General features: G+C 49.0%; 1 protein-coding gene across 9 annotated transcripts in view; it reads left to right on the top strand.

Annotated features, from left to right (window-relative positions):
- The window catches only part of LOC109384431 (tyrosine-protein phosphatase non-receptor type substrate 1), a 45,024-nt gene extending 31,548 nt beyond the window's left edge, over positions 1 to 13,476 (top strand). For 8 of the 9 annotated variants that reach the window (XM_019645768.1, XM_019645773.1, XM_019645772.1 and 5 more), the window contains 3 exons: positions 1,536 to 1,560; positions 8,265 to 8,316; positions 10,829 to 13,476. In XM_019645768.1, the coding sequence (XP_019501313.1) occupies positions 1,536 to 1,560; positions 8,265 to 8,316; positions 10,829 to 11,083 (332 nt within the window). In that variant the 3' untranslated portion in view covers positions 11,084 to 13,476. The remainder of the gene's footprint in view (positions 1 to 1,535; positions 1,561 to 8,264; positions 8,317 to 10,828) is intronic. The other variant, XM_019645769.1, reaches the window with a different exon arrangement.
- The last annotated feature ends 14,028 nt before the right edge of the window (positions 13,477 to 27,504 follow it).

Genomic DNA, 27,504 nt, shown 5'->3' with positions numbered 1-27,504 from the left:
TCCCTTGCCCATCAAGGGTGACAAGCCTGCCCATCAGATGGAGCATTCACAGTGGCCATCAGTGAAATCTCAGCCCCCTTTAGAGGCTCATCCCTGAGCACCATGTCCCTCCCGGTGTATGCGAGCTCATTACTGTGGGCTTAGGCATAAGTGACTGGGTGTTCCAGAGGAGGAATGGGGGTTCGGAGAGCTCCAGACACGGGTGCAAGCCACCCAGCCCCTGAGTGGTGGGTCTGTGTATGTGCAGAGCCCGGCTCTCAAACCTAGGCTCCACTGACAGTGACAACTAGCACTCGCTCAGATCCGATGTGCCAGGCACTGTTCTCACCACAGGCCTCTGCAGTAGTATTACTAACCCCGTCTACATCTGAGGAAACCGAGGCATGGGAAACATAGAGCTTGCTCACAACTGGTAAGTGGTGGGGCCAGGATTCAAACGTTGGCAGTGAGTCCCCAGGGACCCACATCACCCTTCTCCCTCATTGGTTCCTGGATGGGTCCGCCCATCCTCTACCTCAATATTCATAGTAAAATACCATAATTTCAACACTTCTAGTTACAAGGCCTGTGACCCTAAGGAGTCACTCAGTCTCTTTGGTATGAAACAGGAAGAATTGGTGTCCTATCATTGGACTGGCTGAGATGACTCGTGCCTCACACTGTTCAACCCATCAGCCTCCATTCAAACATCAGATGCTGAGCTGCAACCTTCCCAACTGGTGCCCACTCACCTAAAAATCCGATACCTGCCCAGGCACCCAGCATTAACCTGGCAGCGAGAATTCTTGCACTGTGGCAGCCTCCAGCCTGTTGACATGTGGTGCCGAGCACATTTGAGTGTACATGTTGCTCTTTAATTACAATTTTGCAGTGAAATTTGAGTCAAATGGTGGCTGAACCCTGGTGGCTTCTCTGTAGGAGGCCCCATGTCACAGGTTTAAAAATCTCTGAACCAGATGGACCCTTTATGTCCTCCCAAGACTGTTTTTTTGGTCACATGAAAATAAATGCGTGTCCAGCATAATCCTGAGTTAGAGAGCTGAGATCCAAGCTCGGAGAGGGGAAATGACCCATCCAGGGGCATACAGCAAGCAAGTTGGTGACAGAAGTGGGATTCACACCTGCTCCCCCAGCTCGCAGCCCTGCTAGAATATGTTCTCCAGCACCGAGCGGCCCGGACTGGGACCCAGGCTTGCTCTAGGGTCTCAGGTAAGGCATGTAGTGAATGAAAGTGCAGCCCACACAGAGGTAGGGCAGGTGGCCCCTCCCAGGCTGAGGGCTGCTTTTGCATATGACCTTTGGCAATTCCCAGCAGTGAGAACGCCAGAAGGCCCAGCCACTTGTCTTCCTCGATAAATGATAATGGACCACTTCATTGGGGTAAGCACAGGGCTTCCTGTGGTTGGAAGGATATGATCTCAACAATTTCTCCCAATGTCACTGTAGGCAAACCTTTGCTCTCCCCCCGAAAAAGTTACATACGAAAAATATGTTTCTAAGTTAAATAACTAGCTTTTGTTTCTTTTGTCTTTCAGCCAAGGGCTCCACTTCTTCTACAAGGTAAGTGCATCGCTGCACTAGGATGCTTTTCCAGTTGTTGTTTAGTTGTCTGACAGCCCCCAACACTGCAAAGCATAATCCACACCCACTGACCCTCACACCTGTGCCAGCCAACCTTTCTATGCCTTTCCTTTATAAGCTTCTTGTGCCAGGCCCCTTTTTAATTACGGTCTCAAATGAGGGGATTTAAATGGATTTCCATACAGAGAGGTACTGATTTCTTGTGTGCTGTCCACAGACAGCGAGACTCTTTTCAAATCCTGTTTGGACTGTGGCAGAAGCCTCCTCCTGCACACGCCGCCCTCAGATCCAAGTTGTATACTTTGCTCTTTCCTTCATTCATTAAATATTTATTGAGTACCTTGGCATGGGTGGCCCTGGGAATGCTGGGTGGGTAGGATAGGAAGCCTGTGTGCCCTCCTGAAACCCATGCCCTGATCAGAGGCTAAGGCGATGATATTACATCACAGGTGGTGCATTAGTTTATTGATTCATGTTTTCAGTGATTTTTACTGAGTCCCTACTATGTGCCAGCTCTGTTCTGGGTGATGAGGATACAGCAGTGAACAAGAGTCAGTACGAGACCTAAATGAAACTCAGACACCGGAGAGAGAAGCAGCAGGCAGTAAGCGTAGAGGCAAAATGATATATAGTGTCATGTCAGGTGGTGACAAATCAAACACAGCGAAGGGATGGAGATTTGTTGCATGGCTATCTTAGGCAGGGGAAGGGGCCTCCTCTGAAGAGGGGGTGTGAGCAGGGCCCTGAGCGAGGGAGCTGTGAAGCAGAGGTGTGTGCTGAGCGACAGAGCAGGGGTGGCTAAGGCCCGAGGTGAGATGTGCCAGGAGGCACAGACCAGGCCTGTGTGGCTGCGACAGAAGCAAGGAAGGGCAGGAGACGAGGGCAGGGAGCTGCAGGCCCACAGCCTCTTAGCTGAAGCCCGTGCAGCCAGATGTGTGACTCATCCAGACTTTTCAGCTTTTAAAAAGGCCCCTGATATTCACCCCGGTGGAGTAAAAGCAGCACCCCACGATCTACCACGTGAATGTGCCTGCTTGGAAATATACGAACATCTATACTAAGGGCAATAAAAAACAACAACTATAAATAGCTTCATGTTGGTTCAGATTTTGCCACCAAATGGGTTTTGCACAGCTCTGAAATGTTTAGAGCTTTGTGGCGTTCAGAATTCCAGAGCAGGAACGGAGGGACCTGGAGTGAAGGCCAGTGGTCTAGGGCCTGTGGCGGTTAGAACTTGGGCTTTCTTCCCAGTGGGATGAGAAGCCATAGCAGGGAGATGATCTGACTTTTGTTTTAGAAGTATCACCCTGAGTGTCGTGTGGGGACCAGGCTATAGAAAGTGAGGAAGGAGGCAGAGAGGCCAGGGCAGAGGCTGCTGTAACGGGCCGCGCAGATGATGGTGGCCTGGACCAGCGTGGTGGGAAGGGCTGAGAAATGGTCAGCTTCTGGATACGTTTCGGGGTTGGAGCCGTGAGGACTTGCTGATGGATTGGATGTAGAGTCAAGAACAATCCCAAGGTTGGGGGCAGTGGGGTGCCGTGTGTGTGTGTGCACAGCAAGTACAGTCTTTTTCAAGGGCACAACATGGCTTCCATCCTTTGCCTAAAAACTTTCAGTGGTTCTCGTGGCCCTCAAGATAGTTCAGATGCCCTCCTGAGGCCCTCAAGCCCCTCGTGATCCAGCCCCTGCTGACTTAGGCAGTTTCACTTCCAGCCATTCCCCAGCGTTCAAATTCTGTGGCTCAGCCATGCTGCACTCCCTTCACTCGTGCACCACGTGCGGCAGCCTCGCTCTCCTCCCAGCCCTTGTGCGCTGGCCCCTCTCCCTGAGATGTGCTCACGCACCACCCGAGGTCTCCACCACTCCTGGGGGGAAGCAGTTACAGTGGGCTCTGGGAACAGCACCCCCTGGAGTTGTGAGACATGGAAGCTCGCGCAGGCACCCCTCCTTTCACCTGGTTACCTCCTGCTCTTCCTTCTGGACTCAGCAAGGGCATTACCTCCCTCTGAACCAGGAGCTCCTCCTGTGAGCTCTCCTGGTGCCCCTGTATTGACATCCTGATGTGTTCAAGCTGTCTCTGCACATGTCCCCAGATTATAACCCATTCCTCTTGGGGGCAAGGACCATGTCCTTCATGTTCACTGCTAATAGCTGCTGAACATGGCACTGTGCCTACAATGGAATAGGTGCTCAGTAATGAACAAATGAATGAATAAATGAATGGATGCCATGCCAAACTGCTGCAGCAATCCCCACCTCCTCCTTTTCTGAATCCCTAAAACTCTCCCTCTTGGTGGTTTCACGGCCCCAAATATTCAAGTATCTCCCTTTTTTGTTTTGTTTTTATTGTTGTCATTTTTTTTTTTAGCTTGTGTTATCTCCTCAATTAGACAATAAGTTCTGGAAGAAAAGGGCAGTGTCCACAGTAATAATGACCACAGCATCAGCAGCTAACATTTGTCGAGGACTCACTGTGTTCCAGGAACCGACCTATGCCTTTACCTTTATCAGCCGGTTGGTGATTTTAATGATCACAAAAGACCCTATGATTTCCTATTATCCCAATTTAATTGAACAGTGGTTCTCAAACTTGAGTGTGTAGCAGAATCTTCTGGAGGGTTTATTAAAACACAGATTTCTGGTCCCCACCCACCCCCAGAGTTTCTGATGCAGAATTTGTATTTCTAACAAGTTCTCAGGTGGCACTGATACCGCTGCTCCCAAGCCAGACTTTTGAGAACTTCTGTTCTAGAAGGTTATTATTGTCTTTGTGTGTGGTTGAGGAAACTGAGGCTCAGCGATGTCGTGTGAGGTTCCCGAGGTCCTAAGTGCTGGCACTGCGACTCCCACCCAGATGTCTCTGACACTGAAGCTGACACTTTTTGTCTGTGCCCGGGCTTCTTGCTGCCTATTTCTTCTTTCCCCAGAGAAGCCAACCGTTTTCTGCCTGTTATTTTATTTTTTCAGCGTGAGCTTACCCAGGGAGCCGTGAGATCACTTGCTCCCTTTCATCTCTCTAAAGCAAAGCAATAGCTAGTGAGCGGTAATGGTGGTTTCCCATGTAGCAGCTGCTTCTGCTCGGCTGGCTGGGATCAGACGCTTTCCAGAGGATGGTGGCGGTGGCATGGGTAACACCGAGCACCACAGGGAGGGTGCCAAGGGGGGGGGTGCCGCCGCTTTGAGCTCAAAGGGCCCTTCCGGCTGCAGGGCTGGTGGGGGGACTGGCTGTTTCCAGCTCCCTGGGTTTGGAACATGCAGGCAGACCATCGTCTGTAATCTTCCCCAGCTCAGACGACAGAAAAATGTGTCTGCTCCGTTAATTGGGCACTGGGGTTCATTCGGTTGGCTACTTGTTCGCTTGTCAGACATTCACTGCGTTTATTCTTGGAATATTTAGGGCTTCCCTGATCCTTTCATTTATTCATCTGATTGAGCCCAGCTCTGTGCCAGGCCTTAAGCTGGAGGATTGTAAAGGGGAGCAAAAAAAAAACACAAGCCCAGGTTTCATGGCACTTTTGATGCCATGAGAGAGATGTTTATTCATTCATTCACTCCACAAATGTCGGTGGTGAGCTAACGAGGCACCGGCCCATTACCAGGTGTCGGGGCTGCAGTGGTGAAGGAGGCAGGCCTCGTCTCTGCCCACATTGAGCTCACGGTCAGTCCATCGGGAGGCAGACAAGCCGGGAGGTTAATACACAGCATGACGCAGGTGCTGACTAAATAAAATAAAGCTGGGTACAGAGCAGAGCAGGAGAGGGGTGCAATGGATGATCAGGGAAGGCTGGTCTGAGGAGGTAACATTTAGAAGACAGCTAAAGGACAAGAAGGCTCCCGCCATGGGATATCTGGGGCCAGAGTGGACGAGGCAGAGGGAACAGCCAGTGCCAAGGCCCCGAGGCAGGAGCAGTTGGACACTTTCATGACCATGGAGGAGGCCAGGGCAGCTGGAGCGGAGTGAGCCAGGGGGAGAGAGATGGGTGCCTGGAGCAGTTGGAGCAAACTGCTCATGTGGGTCTCCTCGCCAGTCAGGATATGGAGGTGGACATCAGCGTGTGGGGAGAAGCGGTTAGGGTTTTGAGCCAGGAAAAAAGATGGACATCGCTTATGCATTTTACATGTGGAATGGTGCTCAGGGACACAGGGAGGCACCTCAGGAACCTAGGGAGCTGGGATGATGGGAGTGATGGAGTGGTTGGGTTTGATATGTCCTATGGAGGCAAAGTCAACAAGCCTTGTGGTGGATTAGACATGGGTTGTAAAGAAGGAGTAGGGAGACTCAGGGAGGGTTCCCACTTCCTTAGCCCGACCACAGGGGTGAGTAATAGCAGAGCCACTCACTGAGATCGGAGAGACGAGAGGAGAAACAAATATGAAAAAAAAAAAGGATAATTTCTTCCTGTAGGAAATATTGCTCTGAAAGAAGGGAACCCAGTGTTCTGAGAATGCAGGTTCTGTGAAGGTTTTCCCAAGAAAGGACTATTTGAAACAGGATCTGAGGGAAGAGAAGGAGTGACCTAGATGAAGAGGCAAGGAGAACTGAGAGTGCAAAGGCCCTGGGGCAGCCTGACTGGCATTCATTCCAAGTTGCTTTTGAACACTTTTTGAGCACCCGTGTGGTGAGGAAGCATGGCAGGCAGACAGACAGACGCGTAAACCAGATGGGAAGATGTGCAAGGAGGTTTGAAATTGTCTTGGAGGGGCAGCCCAGCCAGGCCAGCATAGCCAGAGAAGCCTCCCCAAGGACATGACACCATAGTTGAGACTTGAAGGATACACAGAAGTTAACCAAGAAAAAAAGTGGTCAAAAGGGCCATGCAGGACAGTTGTTGACACACGAAGTGCATCGCATTAAAGTAGCCATCTTGAAATATTTAGTGGGTGGGTAAGTGGATAAATGAGGGCAAAGGAGTGAATGTGTCTGGGCGGAGCGGCGGGGATGAGGCGAGAGGAAGGTTAGCAGGGGCCAGACCCCATGGGGCTTACAAGCAGGTTGATGAGTTGGACTCAAACCCAAGGCAGTGGGAGTGCCAGAAGGGTTGGAAGCAGGAGGGGTGTGTATAGATCTGAGCGACCTTCCTTACCAGACATTGTCCCTGCTCCTGGAGGGCCGTTTCTGTGGCCATGTGGGGCCTGTCATGCCCCAGAACTGCTTTCTGAGCCAAGTACTCATGCCAAATCCATTCATAACCCTGCTGCCAAGCCCCATTGCTCATTTATGACATTATCCAGGCTAACATCTCCAGAGTTGCCAGCTGGAGATTTTACACAACTCCTGCAGAACCAGTGGCTCTGGTCTGCTCACTACCTTGACCATGACCCTGCAGTGAGCCAAGCCACGGCCTCCAATTATAGAATCACATGCATGAACAGCTTCTTTGATTAACCAGGGCACTTGGTTCTTCTCTTTTCTTTTTCTTTTTCTCTTTCTTTTTTTTTTAAAGATTTTATTGGGGAATTGGGGGAGGAAACAGCGTTGGGGAACTGAGGAATGGGAACAGACAAGTTACTGTCCTTTTGTTCTTCAGTCTAGTTGTAGGGGATATTGCTTCACTGGCCCAAGTTGGTATTGTGATCATTGCACTCTTCTCGGCTGAGGCAGATGGGTTGCTGGCCATTGGACGGCTCATGGCAGCTCACAGCCGCTAACAGCGGCTCTTGGCAGCTCATGCCGGCTGCCAGCCACTCACAGTAGCTTACGGGAGCTCACTGCAGCCTACGCCATCGCCAGCGACCCACAGCAGCCCAGCTCCAGGTCGAGCTGTTGTTCATCATCTTAGCTGTAGAGGGCGCAGCATCACTGGCTCATGTGGGATCCGAACCGGCAGTCCTGCTGCTCAGAGCTTGCGCTCCCAAGCCTACTCTTAACCAACGAGCCACTCGCTCGGCCCTTCTTTTTTCTTTGTTTAATGATAACACCTAGATGTGTAGAATATAGAACATTTGGAGAATGTGGGAAATTTTAAGAAAAGAAAAAAATACCACCCGAAGACCACTGCTGTTAGCATTTTACTGTGTTTCTTTCCAGTGTTATCTACACATTTTTCATAAGTGAGATCATTCCACTGAGAATTTTGCTTTTTCATTCATCTTTTAAATGTAATCATTTGTAATAAAAAAGGAAACCTCTTCATAAACCTTTTAAATCTTTATCTATGAGCCTACCACTCCTAATTTCTTTAACCAGTCACAATTGGCAGAGCTGTAAGATGTAAACCTCCCTCCCCCACCCTTCCCTGGAATAGATGCCTCTGCGCATAAAGCTTTTTTTATATTTTTAATTCCTACCCCCCATCCCCAAAATACAATTATGAGTCAAAAGGTGCAAACAGCTTCCTACTCTTGATTTGGCTAAGCTGCTTCCCAAAAGATTTATACCAGCAATGTATGAATGTGCCAGTTTCACCACATCTTCCCCAACACCGAGTATTATAATTTTGAAAGATCCTTGCTGATACAGTAGGTTTAAAAAAAAAATTTGACAGTGCATTGCTTAAAATTCCTTTTTAGTGAGACTGACCCTTTTGTCCAAACATTTGATAAGCAATTGTATTTCTGTTGTGAACCACTCATCATGTCCTCCACCCATATAGGAAGTGGAGCCTCAATGTTATTCTTATCAATTTACATGAGCACTTGAGATAGAGGGGATATTTTTATCTGTGTGTCTCTTTCCTTTTTAGGTTGCATGAGCCTGAGAAGAACGCCAGAGAAGCAACCCAGGTACAATCCTTGGTGAGGTGCCTTTCCTGGGACACGCGATGGTGTGATTTTCTCACATCAACCAGAGTTGCAGATCCTGTTCTAAATTAAGACTCCTTCCCCAGGGCGGGAGGGTGCGGAGGGTGGAGGATCGCTACATTCCTCCTTTTTGCCTTGTCCTCTGCACATTCTCCCTCTCGGCTCCAGCCAGGAAAGTCTGTCTCTGCCTCCTTGACTCAGCACCACCCATTGCACAACTCCGGGGGTGGGGCCCCCCTTCGCAATGTGCTCTGTGTAAATGGAGTCAGGCTGCAGCCTTCCTTAGTGTGGATTGTGCCATCCTGCCTCCGAGCTTTTGCCCAGGCCGGTCCCTCCAGCAGGAGCACCCTTCCCAGCTCACTCCTAGCTCCGCCTTGTTCCTCACACGGACTACACACAGGGCTGCCAGCGCCTCTCTTGCCTTTGCTGATGGACAGACCCTGTGTCATTAATTACCTCCTGCAAGGACACCCTCCCTCCCGCTGGCAGTGTCTCCTCATCACTGCTGAGGAGATTTCACAGGCAGCACGGTTGGCCTGTTTCCGAGAAACCTAGCCTTGCTCCTTGCCGGCTAACGCTGTCAGACCTCGGAGGCAGAGGGCTCCCCTGCGTCTTGTAACAAGACAGGCCCTGCCCTGAACCTGGAACAAGAGAGCGCCAGCTGTCCTTGACATTTCCCTGGCTGTTGTCATCATTGTAGATGGAATCTGTTGAAGAGAGTCAGGGCTGGTGAAAGGCACAATGTTTATAGGACAAAACGCTGTGGCTGCTCTCCTGACCCAGTGCGGCCCCCCCAGCGGCCCTGGCCATGAACTTGGGTGGTAATTAGACAAATAAGACAATTTCCAATCATGGGATAGGGAGACCTTCTCCCCCGTCATTTTACCTCTGGACTTTTCTTTCTGGAACCTTCCAGGGAAAGCATGACGGTAAAAAGAGCTGGCCACTGAAACCTGTGTAAAATTCAATCAGCAAAGACTTACTGAGCACCTACTATGTGCCTGGCCCTGGGCAGTGAGCAGGGCACTCACAACCCAGCCCTTGTGGCACTTAGAGCCTTGTGTCTGGGATTCCTGATGCCAGGTGCCAGCCCTTGCCAGGGAGAGGATTTAATGTTGCTGGTGTGGGTTTCTGAGCAGTGTGAGCGCGCAGGGTTTGGGATGAAGGAGCACTGTGATCAGACCACAGCTTTAGAATCCAGCTGACTGTGATGCTTCTCCAGCTGTGTGACTTTGACCAAATTATTTCACCTCCCTGGGTCTCAGTTTCTTCACCTGTAAAATGGGCTACAAAATTGCCTACCAAGCAGAGTTGTGACAGGGCCTCAATAAGGTGGTCCAGGTGATAGCACGGTACTTATAAGCTGTTGGCAACTTAGATCTGTGGCTATTATTGTGCACCAACCAGGAGTTCCCATTGTCGGCAGCTCCTCTCTGCGTCTGCAGCATAGGTGCCGGGCACTGAAGGAGAAAAGTTTATCACTCCTGATGGGTAATTTTAAGGCTCAGTGGTGGATTAGATAAGATTAGCACATAGGAGATAGATGTTCAGGTTTGCTGAGTGGCTGTTGATTACGGCCATTTATTGAACATACGTGCTCTCTCAGTAGGTGCCGGACTCCCTTCTAAGAGCTTTCCTTGGATGATTTCATCTCACGGCGACCCTGGTGATAGACACAATTATTATCCCCCACTTTACAGGTGGGGAAACTGAGGCCCAGAATGGTTAAGTGACTTGCCCAAAGTTCCTCAGCTAGAGAGATCCGGGATTCAAACTCCAGGCTTCTGACTACAGAACCTTTACCACCCTGCTATTTAGTGTCTCATCCTCACATGTCCCTATCTCTGTCTCCCAGTCCCCAGCTTCACCTTGAGTGGGGCTGAAATTACTGCATTCATTCATTCAACAATGATCAGGCTTCTTCTGTACCAGCCTTGGTTTCTGCAACATGACAAATGCCCAGTGAATACTTGTTGAATAAACGAGTAAATGAAAGCATGTCCCCACCCACTGGGGGATCAGTATCTACTCAAAACCCCCACACAGACACACTCCTAGGTGGTGGGTGCTGTGATGGAGAAACACTGGGCTGAGGAAGCACAGAGAAGGAACCCTGGACCAGACCCTGGACCATCACTTCAGGATGAAGTGATGCTTGTGCTTAAATGTGCAGAGTGGACTGGGTTTCATTATGAGTATAAGGAGTAGGGTGGACACTAGGCAGGTGGAGGAGCGTTGACAAGGCAGGACAGAACTGTGGGAGGGGGTGACACTGAGTCAGGTCTTTGAGGTGACCATACTGAGCGTTTAGGAAGGTTCTCCAGGCTGTGTGAGGAGGGTGGTGGATTAGAAGGGTAAGGCTGGGGGGCTGTGGCCAGAGAGGAGCTGGGCGTGAAGGAGAGCGGAGCCAGTGGGTGCCAAGAGGAGACAGAAGCATCCAGACATGGTCCCAATGAGTGGGTGGGAGGCTGGGGCTCCAGAATCGCCTTCTTTCCGTCTCCTTTAGGTCCAGGACAACAACGACATCACATATGCAGACCTGAACCTGCCCAAGAGGAAGAAGTCAGCCCCCCGGGCTGCTGAGCCAAACAACCACACGGAATATGCCAGCATTCAGGCTGTCCCGCCGCCCAAGCCCGACGACACCCTCACCTATGCCGACCTGGACATGGTCCACCTCAACCGGGCCCATAAGCAGCCAGCCCCCAAGCCCGAGCCATCCTACTCAGAGTACGCCAGCGTCCAGGTCAAGAGGAAGTGAACAGGGCCTACACTGTCTCTGGGTCTGTGTCCACGAGCTTTCTTGTCCCACGTGGAGCAGGCGTAATGAGGACAGTCAGCCCAGTTTCCAGAGGACCAGGGTGGCACAGGTCCTGGGACCCAAGGATGAGGTTGGCTCTTATCTCCCCAACCCGCTTGGCTCTCCAGCATTTCCAGGGTGGCCACAGCCTCCCACATTGCCACTCATGGAGACTGATGTTGCCAGACCAGCCAGGGAACGGGCCAGAGCCGCCGGAGGACCAAAAACTCTCATGCCTCTCTCCATCAATCGTGGGCCTTGGTCATGTTCTGGGTGACCCGTGACGGCCTCCTTGATGCTCTGTAGCCTGATCTTCCAGGATGAGGAGGGAGAAAACCCCCACCTCCTCTTCTCCCACCACCACCACCACCCAACTGTGGTTTTGGGAAAAGTTTTCTCGTTAGATCGAACTGCCCCATCCATGCAGAAGCTGGGGAGAAAAAATCTGAGACCGCATCCAGAGACTCGGTGAGGTTGCTGCCAACAGTCCTGGCCTCCCCCATCCCTGGGGACGAAAGGACCCTCCGAGGAGCCCTCCACCATCACAAGGACTGAGTAACAAGACCCTCTTCCTCCTGCCCTCTGAGACTCCTTGAAGACCCAGCGTCCTGACGGTGACACTCCACGTGGACCTGCCTCTCCTTTCTAGACCCGAGCTTGCTTCCTCCAGCTAGCACTAACTCAGCAACATCTCGCTGTGGACGCCTGTAAATTATTGAGAAATGTGAAACGTGCAATCTTGAAACTGAGGTGTTAGAAAATTTGATCTGTGGTGTTTTGTTTCGTTTTTTGTTTGTTTTTTTTGTTTTGTTTTGTTTTGTTTTTCTTAAAACAACGGCAGCGTTATCTTGGCTCTTTGTCATGTGTTGAAGTCCATGGTTGGGTCTTGTGCCGTTTAAGGTTTAGCAGTTGGTTTCCTGGAGGGAAGATCCTACAGCAGAAACTGACTTCCTCCACGTCCCAGAGCCCTGCGGATGGGGAAGAAGGTTCCAGTTTGGCTGCTCCATGGAGACGCTTAGCCTTCTCTTTAGGACTAAATGGCCACGCTCTCAGCCGAGCTACGTGGCTGGTACTACTGCCTTCCTGCCCCCAGCATGGTAAGTCCAAACCGGCCAGTGCTTCTCCAGGCTGCCTCCTTCACCATGCAGTCTTGTTGAGACCTAATGCCTCAGTCTTCTCACCTGGGAGGAGGGGAGAGGAAAGACGCCTTTCCCCGCCCCTCCCCCGCCATCGCTCACAAGCACTTTAGGGCCATGCAGGGAAGGAATCCCTGCCTGGCGATCTCCCCCACTCCTTTAGAGACCTTCCCCCATTCCAGCTCTCTGAGCTGCTCTCTGCAGGAGGAATCCTGCATTTCTGCTCTCAAACCCTATTGGGATCAAACTGGAAAACATCCAAGACAGCCAGGAGGACTGGGCAGCTGAGAAGCCAGGACTGACCTGCTTTCCTGTCCCTCTGTCTCAGGAGGTTGGGCAGAGGCTATGACCCATTATCTTCTGACCCCTACCCTTCCAATTTGGTGTGGGGGCCTGGCTGGGCCGAGGGCAAGCAAATGTTGCACGCTGTGTGTGTGTTCAGTCTTCACCTGTACCTGATCAGCTCTTAGAGCTGGACCCTAATCTTCACTGCCCCACCCAACCACCCACCCACCTGGGTTCAGCCATTCGATGCCCCAGGGATCATCAGAGCGAAAAGCTGAGCCATCCTGCCTGTCAGCATGCCCTGCAGGTGGAACTCCGGGAGCTTAGCGCAGACCTGGCTCTCTGGGGGACAGTGATTTGGTGTTTTACATGTTGATATCCAGGAATGAGCTGAGCCAACGGGCCATGTGGGCAGCTTTGGCCCGACGAGCCAGAGTTTCTCTGTGGCATGTGGGAGCGCAGGGGCCCAGCCACCTGGCTCGGGCTGTTTCCAAATTCCAAAAGGTTGGCTTGTAAACCTTTGTCTCCCTCTCTTCTGCCCAGAGAGAGCACATGTGTGTGAGCACGCGCGCACACACACACACACACACACACACACACAGATACACACATGCACATAGAATCTTAAAAGAATGTTTTCTTGGTGCCATTTTAATTTAATTTTATTTTGAATTTTGGAAGGGGACTAAAGGAATGAGGCCAAGGAAGCCGTGTAGATTTAGCTCCAGCCTGGCAGCCTGGAGATGCTCGTACCTTGTGTATCGAACCCCAGGAAAAGGAAGAGGTTAAAACAACAGTTCGGAAGGAGCGTGGTTTTGGGAGTTTATTTTAAGACTGCTGGGAAGGAAACAGGCCCCATTTTGTATATAGTTGCAACTTAAACTTTTTGGCTTGCAAAATATTTTTGTAATAAAGATTTCTGGGTAACAATGACCCCTGTGGGTGTTGAGTGTCCTTGTGTCTGTGAGTCTGTCCCCTAGCCCCAGGAGCCTAGGAGACAACCACCTGTGGCCCTCGGGCTTGGCAATGATCTCAGCGTTGGGTCCTCTCTCTTGGATTTTAAATAGACACAAAGACTTTGTTTCTCTGGCTCAGCGAGAGTCATTCTGTAAGGAGTCACAGAAGGTGCCCAAGACACCTTTGTAAGTAGAATTCCTACAGACAACTGAGTCTGAATCAACTCTGCCACTTCATAGCTGTGGGAATTCAAACCACTCATCTAGAGAGTCTCAGGCCTGTCATCAGTGCAGTGGGAACAATAATACCCCGAGCCAGGGTTACTGTGGGGATGAAAGGGAGTCATGGTGCCCCAAGCCTCATGCTTGGCACATGCAGTCCTTCACTAAGCATTGGGTCTTTCCTTCCCGCCCTAAACATTGCACATCAGGGTCTGGTCACCCTTACAACCCATGGGATCTTGGACAAGTAGGACATCACTTTCCTCCTCTTCTCAATGCAGAAAGCTAATGTGCTTGTCCTAGAACACCCTTGCCCAATGATTCATGTCGAGTGTTAGTATGTAGTAGGTGCTCAATAAATATTAGCTTCCTTACCTCCCCTCCATTAGTTTATAAATAATATAAATGACAATCATATAATATTTAGTATTTACTATGTGTTGACACTTTTCATTGATTAACTCTTATAAACCTCACAACTTGAGGTAGGTAACATTATTGACTTCCTGTTATAGACAAAGCACAGAGAGGGGGTGTAACTGATACAGGGTCACACAGCTAATGAGTGATGTTGCTGGGACTCAAATTTCAGAGCCCAACTTCTAACCCCTGAGCTAATATCAATATATCATGTATTGTTACTGACTATGTAATATGGTAATATGATAAGTGCTTTACAGTTATTAATTTATTTAATTTCCCAACCACAATGTAAGGTAGAACTCTTGTTATCCCTATGTTACAGATGAGTAAACCAAAGCACAGAGAAGTTAAGTGATTTCCTTAGTGTCCCATGGCAGAGCCAGGGTTTGAACCTAAGGAGGCTGGCTCTTCCCCACCACACTGTACTGCCTTGTTTATTTCTTATCGCTGTCAGTGGTGTTCGTGCCCATTTTGCAGAGGAGGAAAGTTGAGGCTCAGGATGTGTATGTGACCTGGCCAATCTCACACAACAAATCCCTAGTTGAACTGGAACTTGTGCTCTGCTCCACAAGTTCACCCGGGACCGTCGCTGAGCCCTTAGCCTGGTCCATGTGGTCAGGGACACCTGAGGCAAGGAGCCTCCTGCAGGGCTGAGAGTTCACCTGCCTCACAGGCCAGGACCTTGGCTATGATGGAGAGCTCAGCTCTCTGTGCAATCTGTGTGCTACTTGTGAGGATGAGGTATTCAAGGCACGAATCCAGGCTGAGTGGGCGGGGAAATGCCTTCTGTTTTCTGGGAAGGTGGGGATGAAGGCTCTATGTGCAGGTAAGGAGACCTGGGGAAGTATTTCATGCAGCACCTGGGTCAGGATCCTCTATGGCCCAAATCTCTAGGACTGCAGGACTGGCGGGCGAAATGAAAGTTGATAAAAGCCAACTGACCCTCTTCCTGCCAGCCAGGAAACCAGTCAGGCATTTATCGGGCACCTCCTCTGGGTTCCTCGAGCAAAAGAGAACGAAAGGAACCACCCCCTCCATGAGGACCCAGAGACCAGCTGCAGCCCCTGCCCACTTTACATGATGATCAGGAAAATCTCTGCCCTCCCTCAAGATCCTAATGCCCAACTGGAAAAGCCCTGTGTCTTTTAGCGTATTCCCACCAGCCAAGGTTGGATCAAATTTATTTACTTTATTTAATTTTGACATAAGCACTTACTATGTATCAACAGTCTCTTAAACTCTTGTTAACTTATTTAATATCAATTCACTCCATTCTCTTAACAAACCTATAAGGTAGGCACTATAATTATCCCCCATTTAATAGAGAAATTGAAGCACAGAGAGATTACCCATCTTGTTCAAGGGCCGCCATCAAGGAAGTGGTGCGTCTGTGGGTGTAGGTGAGCACTGGGTGGACAAGATGGAGTTCTGGGGGTTGCCGGAGAGACAGCGGGGGCCACAGACAGTGTTAGGGTGCACTGAGCTCCATAAGGAGCCAGGAAACAGCACGTGGTCTCAACCCCAAAGTGTCAGCGTCAGGACCGTCCTGGTCACCTGCCTGGTCACCAGCCAGCAGATGTACCTTTGGGCCTCCCCAGGGCTTGGCCTGCCGTTATTTGGGTCCCCACTGCGCCCATCCCTTATGGCATTGTGCTTGACCAGGGTCCGGGTTTGTTTGGAAGATTATCAAATCAAAACGGTTTTCCCAAAACACATGTGCCCCAGATGTTCAGACACAGGCAAAACCTTGGTGACAGAAGGGGGCTAGCCTTGGAGGGGACATCATGGGGAGGAGCCAGAGGGGCCCTTGGATGATGGGGTGTTCTGTTTCTCCGAGTGGTGGTTATGTGTAGGCCTGCAGATGTAAAAACCCATCAGTGTGGACTTAACAGGTCTGCATCTCCCTGTGTATAAGTTACACCTCCAAGTGTTAAAAAGACTGGTGCCTTGTCCGCTGGGGATTCAACCCCCCACCTTTGATGCCTGCCCCAACCTGACAGTTCCTTAAAGATGGTGTCCGTGCCTCATCTTTGGTTCCCAAACCCAGCCCAGGGCCTGGCTCAGGTGAGGGACTCAGGGAGCGTTGCTGAGTGCATTTGAAAGATAGCATTCCAGTGACCAAAATAGCACATAAAACCGTGAAAGAAAAAGTGCTGAAATGGGCATGAAAACCAAGGCTGACTACACGGATAAACCACTTATCTGTCATCTCTTCATCTACTGAGAATCCCTTAATTACTCGCCCCCACTCCCCACTCACCCTATACCCACACCCCTCCCCCCTCTACCCAGCATTATAGAGGCAGCTGCACACACAGTCCTCACCCTCTGAGACTTGGTTTGGTCACCTGGGAAATGGGACAGTAGATGTCTTCATTTCAGGGACTTCTAGTGAAGGTTAAATAGAGACAAGAGCGAAGACTCTGCAACAGAATGGGGCAGAGGGCAGTCAACACACACACACACACACACACACACACACACATATCCACACACGTTTACTCATACCCATAGACAGTCACACACATGCAAACTCTTTCACCCCACACACATTCACACACATGTTCACACCCCACATTTGCATACGTTCATGCACAATGACACACACATAACCACTCACACATTCACATCCACACACTTGCACATATGTTCACACGTTCACACACTCGCTCATTTGCATACAAGCACACTCTCACATTCACACGCATTCACGCCCACACATTTACGCCCACATGCTCACACACACATTCACACGCAGACACCAAAGCTAGGTTCTCAGAGAAGCTCACAATGGTGGGCCACCTCTCCTGGCTGAAATAATGCCACCAAGTCCCTCCCTCCCTCCTTAGTCAGGATGGCTCCCTACTCTCAACGTTGGAGAATCCAACACCCCAGCCTGGTTTTCAGGGTCCTCTTCCTTACACCCCTGGCCTTTTTGAGGACACTTCCTGCTCCTCTCCACCTCAGACTGGACTCTGTCCAGACTAGCCTCCCTGTCCCACCAAATACCAGGTGGAGCCACCTGTGAACACCCTCGCTCCACAGTGAGTCACACCCTCCCTTCCCCCTGCCAGTGACTTAGTCACACTCCCTGCAAACCAGACCACGCGCTCTCAACACCAGAACTTCATTTCCTACCTTTGAGACCCAGGCCCTGGGGAAAGGGGACTGCAGCCCACCATGTGCCAGACAGGATCCTGAGCATTTGAATTCTGTACTTCACTGAACCTTTACATCCTTTGAAGATGGGTGCTCTGATGTCCATTTCACAGATAAGAAAACCGAGATAAAGAGATAAGCTCAAGATGTCTCATTCAGCCAATAATTATTTCTCAAGGGCCCACTATGAACCTGGCCCTGGGCAAACTTCTGAGGATTTGATGTTGACAAACGATGGGCCACCCTTGCAAGCTCATGGGCTATGAGGAAGCCAGAGCATCTGGTAGTCTCAACACAGGCACAAGCGCTGCTAGGGCAAGGGGGTGTCAGCGTGTGGTTTCCAGGAAGTTATAAAACATGATGCATACAACTACAGAATGAACACATTAATGAGTGAGCCAGCAGGAGGCGAAGGCTGATTCCAAGAGTAAATGGGTATTTACAGGCTTTCAAAAAAGGAATGTGAGAATGAGATGTTCAGGTTACATATAAAACTGGTTACTGTTCCTCAGGACAATTAAACAGTACTTTGGGAGTTCACTTTTCTACCAGACAGAAGTCAGTTGCACCTCCTTTGGACAAAAATCACAAAGTAGCATGTAACTTTACAAAATCTGGGCCCTAATCAAATAGCAAAGTCAAACTCAGGTGTATTCTCCGTAGAATTAACTTTAGTGGGCCTTTTTAAACAATGCCCCACTATGGCAATGAAAGAAAGTGCCACCTCCTTTTGCCTTTTTTCTAAGTTTTAGATACTTTTTCTTATTAGGAGAAGGTACACAGGCCTCACTCAGCCCACGTTGGGCAGAAAAGACTTTCTGAAAAGGAAAGCCCTTAGCTGAGAACTAAAGGATGAGAATGAATGAGTCATATAAAGAGAGTATGGAGGAGGCAGTGCCAGGCAGAAGCAAACCAAGTTCTGCAGCCTTTTCTTGTACTACTCTCCCCATCACTCCCTACAACAACAGTGCCCTGACAATTTCTGGGATGAACCACAGGGCCTTTGCATATGCTGCTCCCTCTGCTTGGAACACTTGCTGGGTCTTTCCTGCTTGTCTTCCAATCCAAAGACTGGGCCCTTTGTTAAACACCATTGTAACAACCCTGCCCAGAACTTCTCCTTTGTAACCCTTGCCACCATTGGTAATTGTACATTGACCTTGTGATTACTTGATCTCCTCCACTGCCCTGGGAGCTTTCTCAGAGCAAGGAAGGTGTTGGCTTTGCTCACTAATCCTGTGTCCAGTCCACAGGATGCATCCAATAAATATTTGTTGGATAGATGGGAGGAGAAATGGAGGGATGGGAGGATGGAGAATGAGAGGATGAATTAATGGAAAGATGGATGGATGGATGGATGGATGGATGGATGGATGGGAAGGAGGGAGAGGATGAATAGCTGGATGGATAGACGCATGGGAGGATGGGTGGATGGGTTAGAGGGAAGGAAGAAAGGAAGATAGGGAGGGAGGGAAAGAGGGAGGAATGTGGGAAAGAAGAACATGAAGAGAATGTAAAAAAGCCTAGAAGTTGAAGACTGTATGGCATCTTAGAGAACCGAAAGTTCCCCAGCTGGCAGGTTTGGAACCAGGGTTCAAACCCCTGTCTAACTGACTTTTTCCATTAAGTCAGTCTTCCTTTCATCATGATCCTGGGTTCAGAACAGTCACTTTTTAAAAAGTTGATGCAGGCTCTCCAATAGGCAAGGAGCCACTGACCCTTGTCTGAGCCTTCGATGCCTCATCTGGGGAAACTGAGGCCATACTTAGAAAGCAGGATGAGAGACTGTGAGGACCTTTCTCTGTCCTGAAATTGCACAACCCTGGAGCCTCTGGTGGATGGCCCAACTTTGAGAGCTGGTGGGGTTTGACCGCTTGGCAAATGTGTCCTCCTGGCCCGGCTTCAAGGACAACAGGCCAAGACCTCGTGGTGGAAGGTGCCGTTCCCAGCCACTCCGGCCTTCTGCTCCCGCGGGCCACTCTGAGCAGGGTCAGCTGGTGTGGCAGCTGGTCGCATGGATCTGGGCCACAGACCCATCTCCAGAATGAGGCCGGGTGAGAGTTCAGTGGTGAGAAGGCTGTGGCCTGACTGAGGCTGTCAGCTCCATTCAGCCCCGACTCCCTTGGTGCCAGTAAATGGACCCTGTGCACATGCAGATTAACACATTATCGCTAATATTATGTGTGGGATGCAAAGGCGCTGGGGCGGCCAGGCCAGGAACTGCCATTACCACAGGACCTTTCGCTGGGAAATTTTTCTTGGGGCAATTAAATCTTCAGCTGTCTCCTCGCAGGGAGTGCCAGCTTGCATTTTAATTATCTTTAGAAGAGGGAAGTAGGCGAAGGGACACAAGGCGAAGTATTGATATTAAAAAAAAATAACAGTCTGCTTTATAAACACGGCCATCATCTCAGGCTGTGCATCTATTCACGAGGTTTCTCCCCCATCAACTCCACAAGGCCCTGACCCTTTGGGCCCCAGGGTCCCTGGAACATGGGAAGGGGGTGGGGGGAGTAGGGGGGAGGTGGTGGGGAGGGCACGCTTGAGTGTGGGATGCTGGGTCCGCTGTGGGAGAATCACTGTGGCAGCAGCATTATTCACACTCCTGTTGGTTCTTCACCGCATTCTGCGAGGTGGAAATTATTAACCTCATTTTACAGATGAGGAAACTGAGACTGAGAAAATAATTGCTAATAACATGAGTTAACAGCAATAAAAAGGAACAAGCTACCGACACACAAGCAATGTGGATGACTCTCAAAAACACATTAAGCTGGGCAAAAGCAGCCAGGCGCTAAAGAGTGCACATTCTATGATTCCATTTATGTAAAGTTCTAGAACCTGCAAAATGAATCTATCATGACAGAAAGCAGAGAAGTGGATGCGGAATAGAGGGTGGAGGAGGAGGGGAATGACTCAAGGGACAAAAGGAGCTCTTGAAAAGATGGAAATGTCTTTTATTTTGATTGAGGTGGTGCTCACACGGGTCTATATAGCTATCAAAACTCATAGAACAGTACTCTTAAAACGAGTCCATTTTATTGTTTGCAAGTTATACCTTAATAAAGTTGATTTAATCATAATTTAAAAAGAATACGAGCTAATATTTATCTAGACCTTACTCTGTCCCAGTCTTTATTGTAAGCACCTTCCATGTGCTGAGTCATTTATCCTTAATGCCAATCTGTGATGTAGGCGCTGTGAGGGTCCCATTTCCCAGATGAGGAAACTGAGGCAAAGAGTAGTTAAGAAACTTTCCCAAGATGACACAGCTAGTAGAAGACAGAGCCTGGGTTCAAATGCAAGCAGGCTGACTCCGGAGCCTTTTAGCTTTGAAAGCACAGGTTAAAGTTACCCATCTAATTAAGTCCTAGAGCTGCACAATTAAATCCCAGGGCCTTTCCAATATGACAAAACTGGCAGAAGGGGAAACTTCATTCAAGAGGTATTTACCCAGCGTCTACTGCAGGTCGTACTGCTGACACATAGGGAAGCATACTGTGAACACAAGGAGGTGAGGGGCCGGTGGGGCCAAGATCACCAAATAATCACAAAAAAAAACTGAACGTGAATTTGCATTCAGTGAGGAGTGCTCAGAAGGGGAGGTTACAGGGAGCCCAAAAGCACAATATATGCTGGGAGTTTGCCCAAGATCACACCCTCCGGTGGAAACAGTGCTGCCCAGGCTTGCGTAAAATTCCCGAGCCACCTGCTGCTAACTTGATTTCCCTTCCAAGCTGCCATTCTGCTGACGCAGGGCAAGTTTTAAAGTCTTGCCTTTCACAACATGGAAAAGGCCCTTTGAAATTGTGCCTGCCCTGTCTTAGCACCTTGAGCTTGGAGCTCAGCTATTTCAAGAATGCCCCCTGTGCATGCCCCTGCTGGGCCGCCCAGGGAGTCACATTCCACTGCAGTTGGAGCAGCGTGCTGGGCGACAGCTGGAGGTTCCTGGGGCCCTGAGGAAAGACCCTTGCCTTGAGCCAAGCACCTAGGCCTTATAGGGATTCCGTGTAGCCTGGATTCCAAGAAATGGAACAGGGTTTTCAGGCAGAGAAGGTTAGACCTATTCCCAAAACGCTCACAACCCTTTGTTGATAGTTTCCAGGTGTTGAGGATCAAAGCTGAGCACCTGGATTCGTAATTTATTCCTCTCAGTAGCTCTGGACAACCACCTGGGTTCCCAGGCGAGCACAGAAAGGGGGGGTGACTTGCCCAGGGTCACACAGTGCTGTAAGCATCAAATTGGCATCTGGCCCCCTCCCCCAACATCCAGGGTCTCCTCAGCCTCTCTCCATCCCTTGAGGTAATCACCCTACACCATTTAGTGAATCTATTTTTAGAAGTCAGGCTCTGGATTCATTTGTTGGCTGCCCTACTTTCCAGCTGTGTGACTGTGGGCAAGTTTCTTAACCTCTCTGTGTCAGTTTCCTCCTCTGTAGAGTAGTGCCTGGAACTGCATGTCTCCCAAAGAGTTGCTGTGAAGATCAAATGAATCAAGCTCATAAATGTAAAAGTGGCTACAACTGGGCCCCAATGAGTGTGAGCCCACACAAACGGGTAGCTCTTCTTATTGTATAAGCTTTGTTTTTACATAAATGGGCTCATATCCAACTACTTGATATAGTTAGGGCACCTTTCTAAGTAACACATAGAGATCTACCTCATTCTTTTAAATAGCTTCATAGAATTCTTAATTCATTCGTTCATTCATCCATTCATTTGCCAAACTTGCATGTTGTGGCAGCTTCTCTACACCAGGCAAGGACACACAACACATTAAGTCCTTGCTCTCAGTTCCAGTGGGAGAGGCAATTAACAAATGCACAAATAAATAATCGAAATCATTTCACCTTCTGCTGAGTGCTATGCAGAAAATAAGATGGCGCAAAGTAATGGAGAGATACTGGGTGGGGGAGGGAAAGCAATTTAGATACAGTGTTCTAACTCCCTGAGGAGATGACAGTCATCCTGCCACCAGCAGAAAGAGAAGGGGGAGGACAAGGGGAGAACCTGGGCTAGAATATTCCAGGCAGAGGGAATAGCAAGGGCAAAGGCCGTGAGGCTGGGTTAAGCGCCGTGTGATTTGGCTGGAGGTAGAGAATGAGTATTTTTGAAATGATGGTGAAGAGCCCAGCTGGGGCCCCGGGAGGTAGGGTCAAGGTGGGGAGCTTGGCTTTTATCCTGAGAGAAATAGGAAGATATTGGAACAGGGGAGCTGCCTGCTTTAATATGAATTTTTACAAACCATTCTGGCTGCTGGGTAGGAATGGATTGGAGGGGCGCTAATGGAAGAATGAGCGAGGTCATGAATTCCCCATTAAGGGAGGTTTGAGCTGTTTCTATTTTTTCCCTCTTTGCAAACAATTTTGCAATAAACATCATTGCACAGAAATTCCTAGAAGTGGAACGGTCAGATTTAACATGCAAACTTTTTTCTTCTTTTTTTTTTATCATCTCCGGATTGCCACATTGCCTTCTGGTTCACTCCTGTCGTACATGCAGGAGTTCCAGTTTCCACTCAACTTTCTCCACCTGTTTTGCCCCTGGGACCACTTTCCCCAACCTCTCCAGCCCTGGCACAAACCCACAAGTCTTGAATGCACTCATATTTCTTGTTGCAGCCTGAAATTACAAGTTGTTAAAAAGAAAATCTCAGAATCAGGCTAAGAAGTGGCTAAAAAGATTGCCCAGGGGCTGCCTTTTCCAATAGGAGTCAGAGAGAGAGGCCTCCAGCGTTCCAAAGATGGCCAATTTACCCCTATTCTTCCAACCACCGTGAAGTTGCTTCTTTTTTTTTTTCTTTTCTTTTCTGTTCAACTGTGAAAATAAGACATGGCACTGAGATGGTAGTGAAAACAGGCCCTGAGTTTACAAATGATGACGGGCCAGTTGGAAAGTCCTTCTCCTTACCCCTCTTGGAGCACCAGGAATGGAGCTGCTACCCTCTGCCTCCCATCCCTCTGGGCCCCCGCCTGGCCTTGTCAGTGTCCCCTGGTGGTGGCCACCACCTGAGGGCCAGCCTCCCAGCTCCCGTTCCATGTCTGCTCCACTGCCAGTCTTTCCTCTGCATGAGTGGCCTTTTCAAAGAAAACGTTTCTTTTAATCAGCAGCCACAGCGTCTGCAGCAGCGTTGAAACATAATTTTACTATTTTCTCATCACTTAGGGCTTATTTGTGTTGTTTATTTGGGGGAAGGGGAAGAGTTGTTGCTTTATAACTAGTATGCATGTGGTATCTGATTTTAATCTTGGCATTTGGAGATGTTTTGAAGAAGGTTTATGTTATCTTTCCAAGACTGACCTGGTGAGTTACTTAATTGGGAGAGGATTTTGCAACATACTGTTTCTTAATATTTTATCTTTTAAGACAAGTGACTTTCTTTCTTTTTCCCCAAAGCAAAAGAGATGGATCGCAAACTCTTAGAAACAAGCAGTCATTATTATTCATTAACTGCTAATGAGGTGTCAGCTGTCAGAGTGGACTCATTGTCTCATTTTATCTTCTCAGCAATTCTACCAGGGAGGTATGAGTTTGTAAACATTTTACAGGTGAAGAAACCGAGGCATCAAGAAGTTAACTTACCCAAGGTTGCAGAGCCAGTCAAGGGCAGAGCTGGGATGCAAACCCTTCCTTCATAATTGTGGTTTGTACAGACCACAGGGCTTTGAACTGTCTCAATCTAACCAAACTGGAGCTTCATGTCCCAGAATGCCTTTCAAGCGCGGTTCTGGGTTGACATTGGCCATGTGCAACGTTTTGCTCCAGGTTTCAAAGGTACAAGTGAAGACTCCACCATCATTTGACGCTCTGAATGTCGCCAGGCAGGGAGACCACTCATGCATGTTGTTGCTGACCTGCTGTCCATCTCGCTCGCGTGGGCTGCAGCACTCAGACCAGATCGCCCTCAGCTTCCCTGAGTCCTGGGTCAGGTACGTGTGCAGTGCCGTGGGAAGGGCCCCTGGTTCTCCTGCAGGTCATTGCAGCATTGCAATTGGAGATAGAGACAGACAGATGCAGATTCTGGTTTGTCCTGCTCTTGCCCACGACAGCTTTTCTTTCCGACTGCTGGTCCTGCTGACCTGTGGAAACTTCTAGCTCTCACTAGATGCAGGGGCAACAGCCGGCACAGATGGCCTTGCCAGCTCCCTCACTGCAGGAGGCCACACAGCCCTGTGGGGATTCCCTCTTTCCGGATCACTCGTAAAGGTTCCTCTTCTCTGATGGGACCCTTACAGGTGATGCACAGGGGTTTGAATTTCATTTAGAAAGTGGCCAACTCGCCTCCACCTAGATTTGACAGGGTTAGCAAATAAAAATACAGGATGCCCAACTGACTTTGAATTTCACACAAATAATGAACACTTTTTTAGTGTAAGTATAGCTCATGCAATATTTGGGGCATACTTACACTAAAAACTTGTCGTTTATCTGAAATTCAAATTTAACTGGGCGTGGGCATCCTGAATTTTCCCTGGCTGCCCTATGACCACCGCCCCAATAGATGCCCTTCCAGGGAGACCCACATAACTGAGCTTCTTCTATTTGCCAGACACGATAAGAAGAACATTCGAGAAAACCCTCGACCAGCATGTGAGAGCCTTGGAAGCTGAGTAGGACAGGCTGAGGTTAGCCCTTGCATGGCTTCAGTTTCCCCCGCCTGGTCTACACTGTGAAGCTGGGAAGTCCCCAAAGAACCCCCCGAGTCCACACACTGATCAGTCCACACACTGCCTTCAGGGTAAAGCCCCAGTTCCTTAGCAAAGCATTCACAGGCCCAGCCTGCCACCCCACGTCTCCCCCTGCCCTGCTCACACAGTCACCTAGAAAGACTAGGATTCCCCCAAAGATGATCTCTTCTTACCTGTAAGGCTTTACCTTCATGCTTCTCCCTGCGTGGAATGCCCTCCCTCCTTGACTGCCCTTTAAACTCCTATTCACCCTTTACACCTTTAATGCCACCTCCTCCCAGAAGCCTTCCCTGACCACTACAGGCAGAGAGGCACCTGCCCTCACTTCTCTGTCCCTTTGGGCTTCTTTCACACTTAGATATCAATGGAACCACAGCTTATGCGTGTTTAATATGTTCTCAGGACCAATAATAATAATAAATAATAATAATAATAATAATAATAATAAAAAGATAAATAATTAAATAAGGTACCAGTGGCCAAATGGGCACATGCACGCCCTGCATGGATATGAGATACATGTGAGAATCTGTGAGAATCTTTTTTTTTTAATCTATGCACACTCAGGTTTTTCATTTATGATATCATTTACATACAAAAAAAGAGCATGACACACATATATTGGAATGAAGTATTTGATACATTCCAACACAATATATATCTGGGGTTCAGCCCCACCAGGGCCTCTTATCCTACAACTACCTGAGGATAAGTTTCAACTTTAAAGATAAATGTAGGGTTTGGGGTTTTTTTTGTTTGTTTATTTGTTTTAATTAACAGTATAGTGGTCACGAATGAGGGATTTAGCAGACCAGACTTGCCTAAGGTGAGATTCCCGCTCTGCCCCTTATTAGCTGTGCAAACTTGAGCGAGTTGCTAACCCCTGTTGCCTCAGGCTCCTCATCTGTAAAATGGGCATAAGAAAGGTACCCTCTTCATAAGGTTGTTGAGAGGATAAACTCAGCTTATAATATGTAAAGTGCTCACAGCAGTGCCTCATACCCACTAACATTACAATCTCATGTTACACCAGGCCCAGGAGCTCCCAGAAAAAAGAGCAGCCCTGCCCAGTGCTGCAGAAAAATCAGCCTGTGCCAGGCTCACCAGGAGATGATATGTCAATTTCTGATTTGGTATCTCCAAAGGACATGCCAATTTTTATTATACTTGATTTTTACTTTCCATTGAAAAGGGCCCTCAAAAGAATATAACCAGCAGATTATAGTCCTGGGCTACAATCCCATCCTGCCATTTCCAGTTGTATGACCTTGAGCAAGTCACTGCAGCCTTGCTCACTGTGCCTTGTCAGATGGAGATGATGAAACACGCGTCACAGGGCTATGAGAAGTTAACACCTGTGCTGACACATTTGATACCTGGCTGCTTTTATTTTATTATTCATGTAGCTATTATCACACTGTGTTGCATTTTCAGTTTACGTGTGGTTTTCCCCACAGCCTGGGAACACTTGAGGATGGTCATTGGTTCCAATTAGTCCAGGTTTCCAAGGTCAAGTCTATACTCAGAATCAAGGAGGCATCTACTTATGTGGAAGGGAGGAGGGAGGAAAGAAAGGAAGAAGGATGGTCCCTTTGCTCTTTTGGCCCCTGGCTTGTCTGACAACCAGATTCTGATCAGAGGAATGGATGAACAGCCCCTGTTCGTTCTCATATCTCTTTCAGGAATCACAACTTAGGTTTGTAGCTGTCTAATTTATTATTATATGGTGCAGTGCAGGGTAATTATACACTGTGGTATAATTTGATATAACTTGGGCTGAGGTCTATAACTGTATAATTTATTATTATACAGTACCATGCTGAATAATACGGAGAGTATATAATTTATTTCAGGCTTACGAGCCTAACCTGTAATCCAAATGCAGCATGTAGACTATGTGAATGAGTTAATGTTTCTACAGAAACCTCAACTTGGAGATTTCTTCATTTCTAACTTCTTTCCTTGGGCTTCTCAGAGCACTGCCTGGCCGCGAGTTGCCAAGTTCCTAGTACTCTCTGTTTTGAACAGGCTGAAATGTCAGGCAGCCCTGGCCCAGGCTGAGCGGGACTTACACATCGTAGAAAAGGAGGGCCCAGAGCTGTCACCCTGCCCAGTGAACATCGGGAGACCACAGCTTGCCCAGGAGGATGCCGGCAGCAGGTACAGGACCACAATCATCAAAAACCAGCCTCCTGAGTCCCCAGCAGGACCCTTGGCTTGTGGATTTGATAACTCTTCCTTGTTCTGTTCTCAGAATTGGAAACACATCGTTGAACCAGAAAAGGTTGCCCTTTGGAGCCTGCATTCTGGGAGTTGAGAACTTACATCTCTGGTTGCTTGTTTCTCCAAGTATGGTCCCCAGACCTGCAGCACCTGGGAGCTGGCTGGAAATCCAGAATCTCAGCCTCCTTGACCTCCTGAATCAGAGTCTGCATTTTAACAGGACCCTCTGGTGGTCCATGCGCACTTGAGAAGCACTGCCTGAGCTTCTCTGTGACTTAGGACACTATTCC

The sequence above is a fragment of the Hipposideros armiger genome, unplaced genomic scaffold (assembly GCF_001890085.2).
Source record: "Hipposideros armiger isolate ML-2016 unplaced genomic scaffold, ASM189008v1 scaffold_94, whole genome shotgun sequence".
In the NCBI taxonomy this organism is placed as follows: Eukaryota; Metazoa; Chordata; class Mammalia; order Chiroptera; family Hipposideridae; genus Hipposideros; species Hipposideros armiger.
The sequence above is the reverse complement of the archived record's forward strand: the minus strand, read 5'-3'. Positions and strand labels throughout refer to the sequence as shown.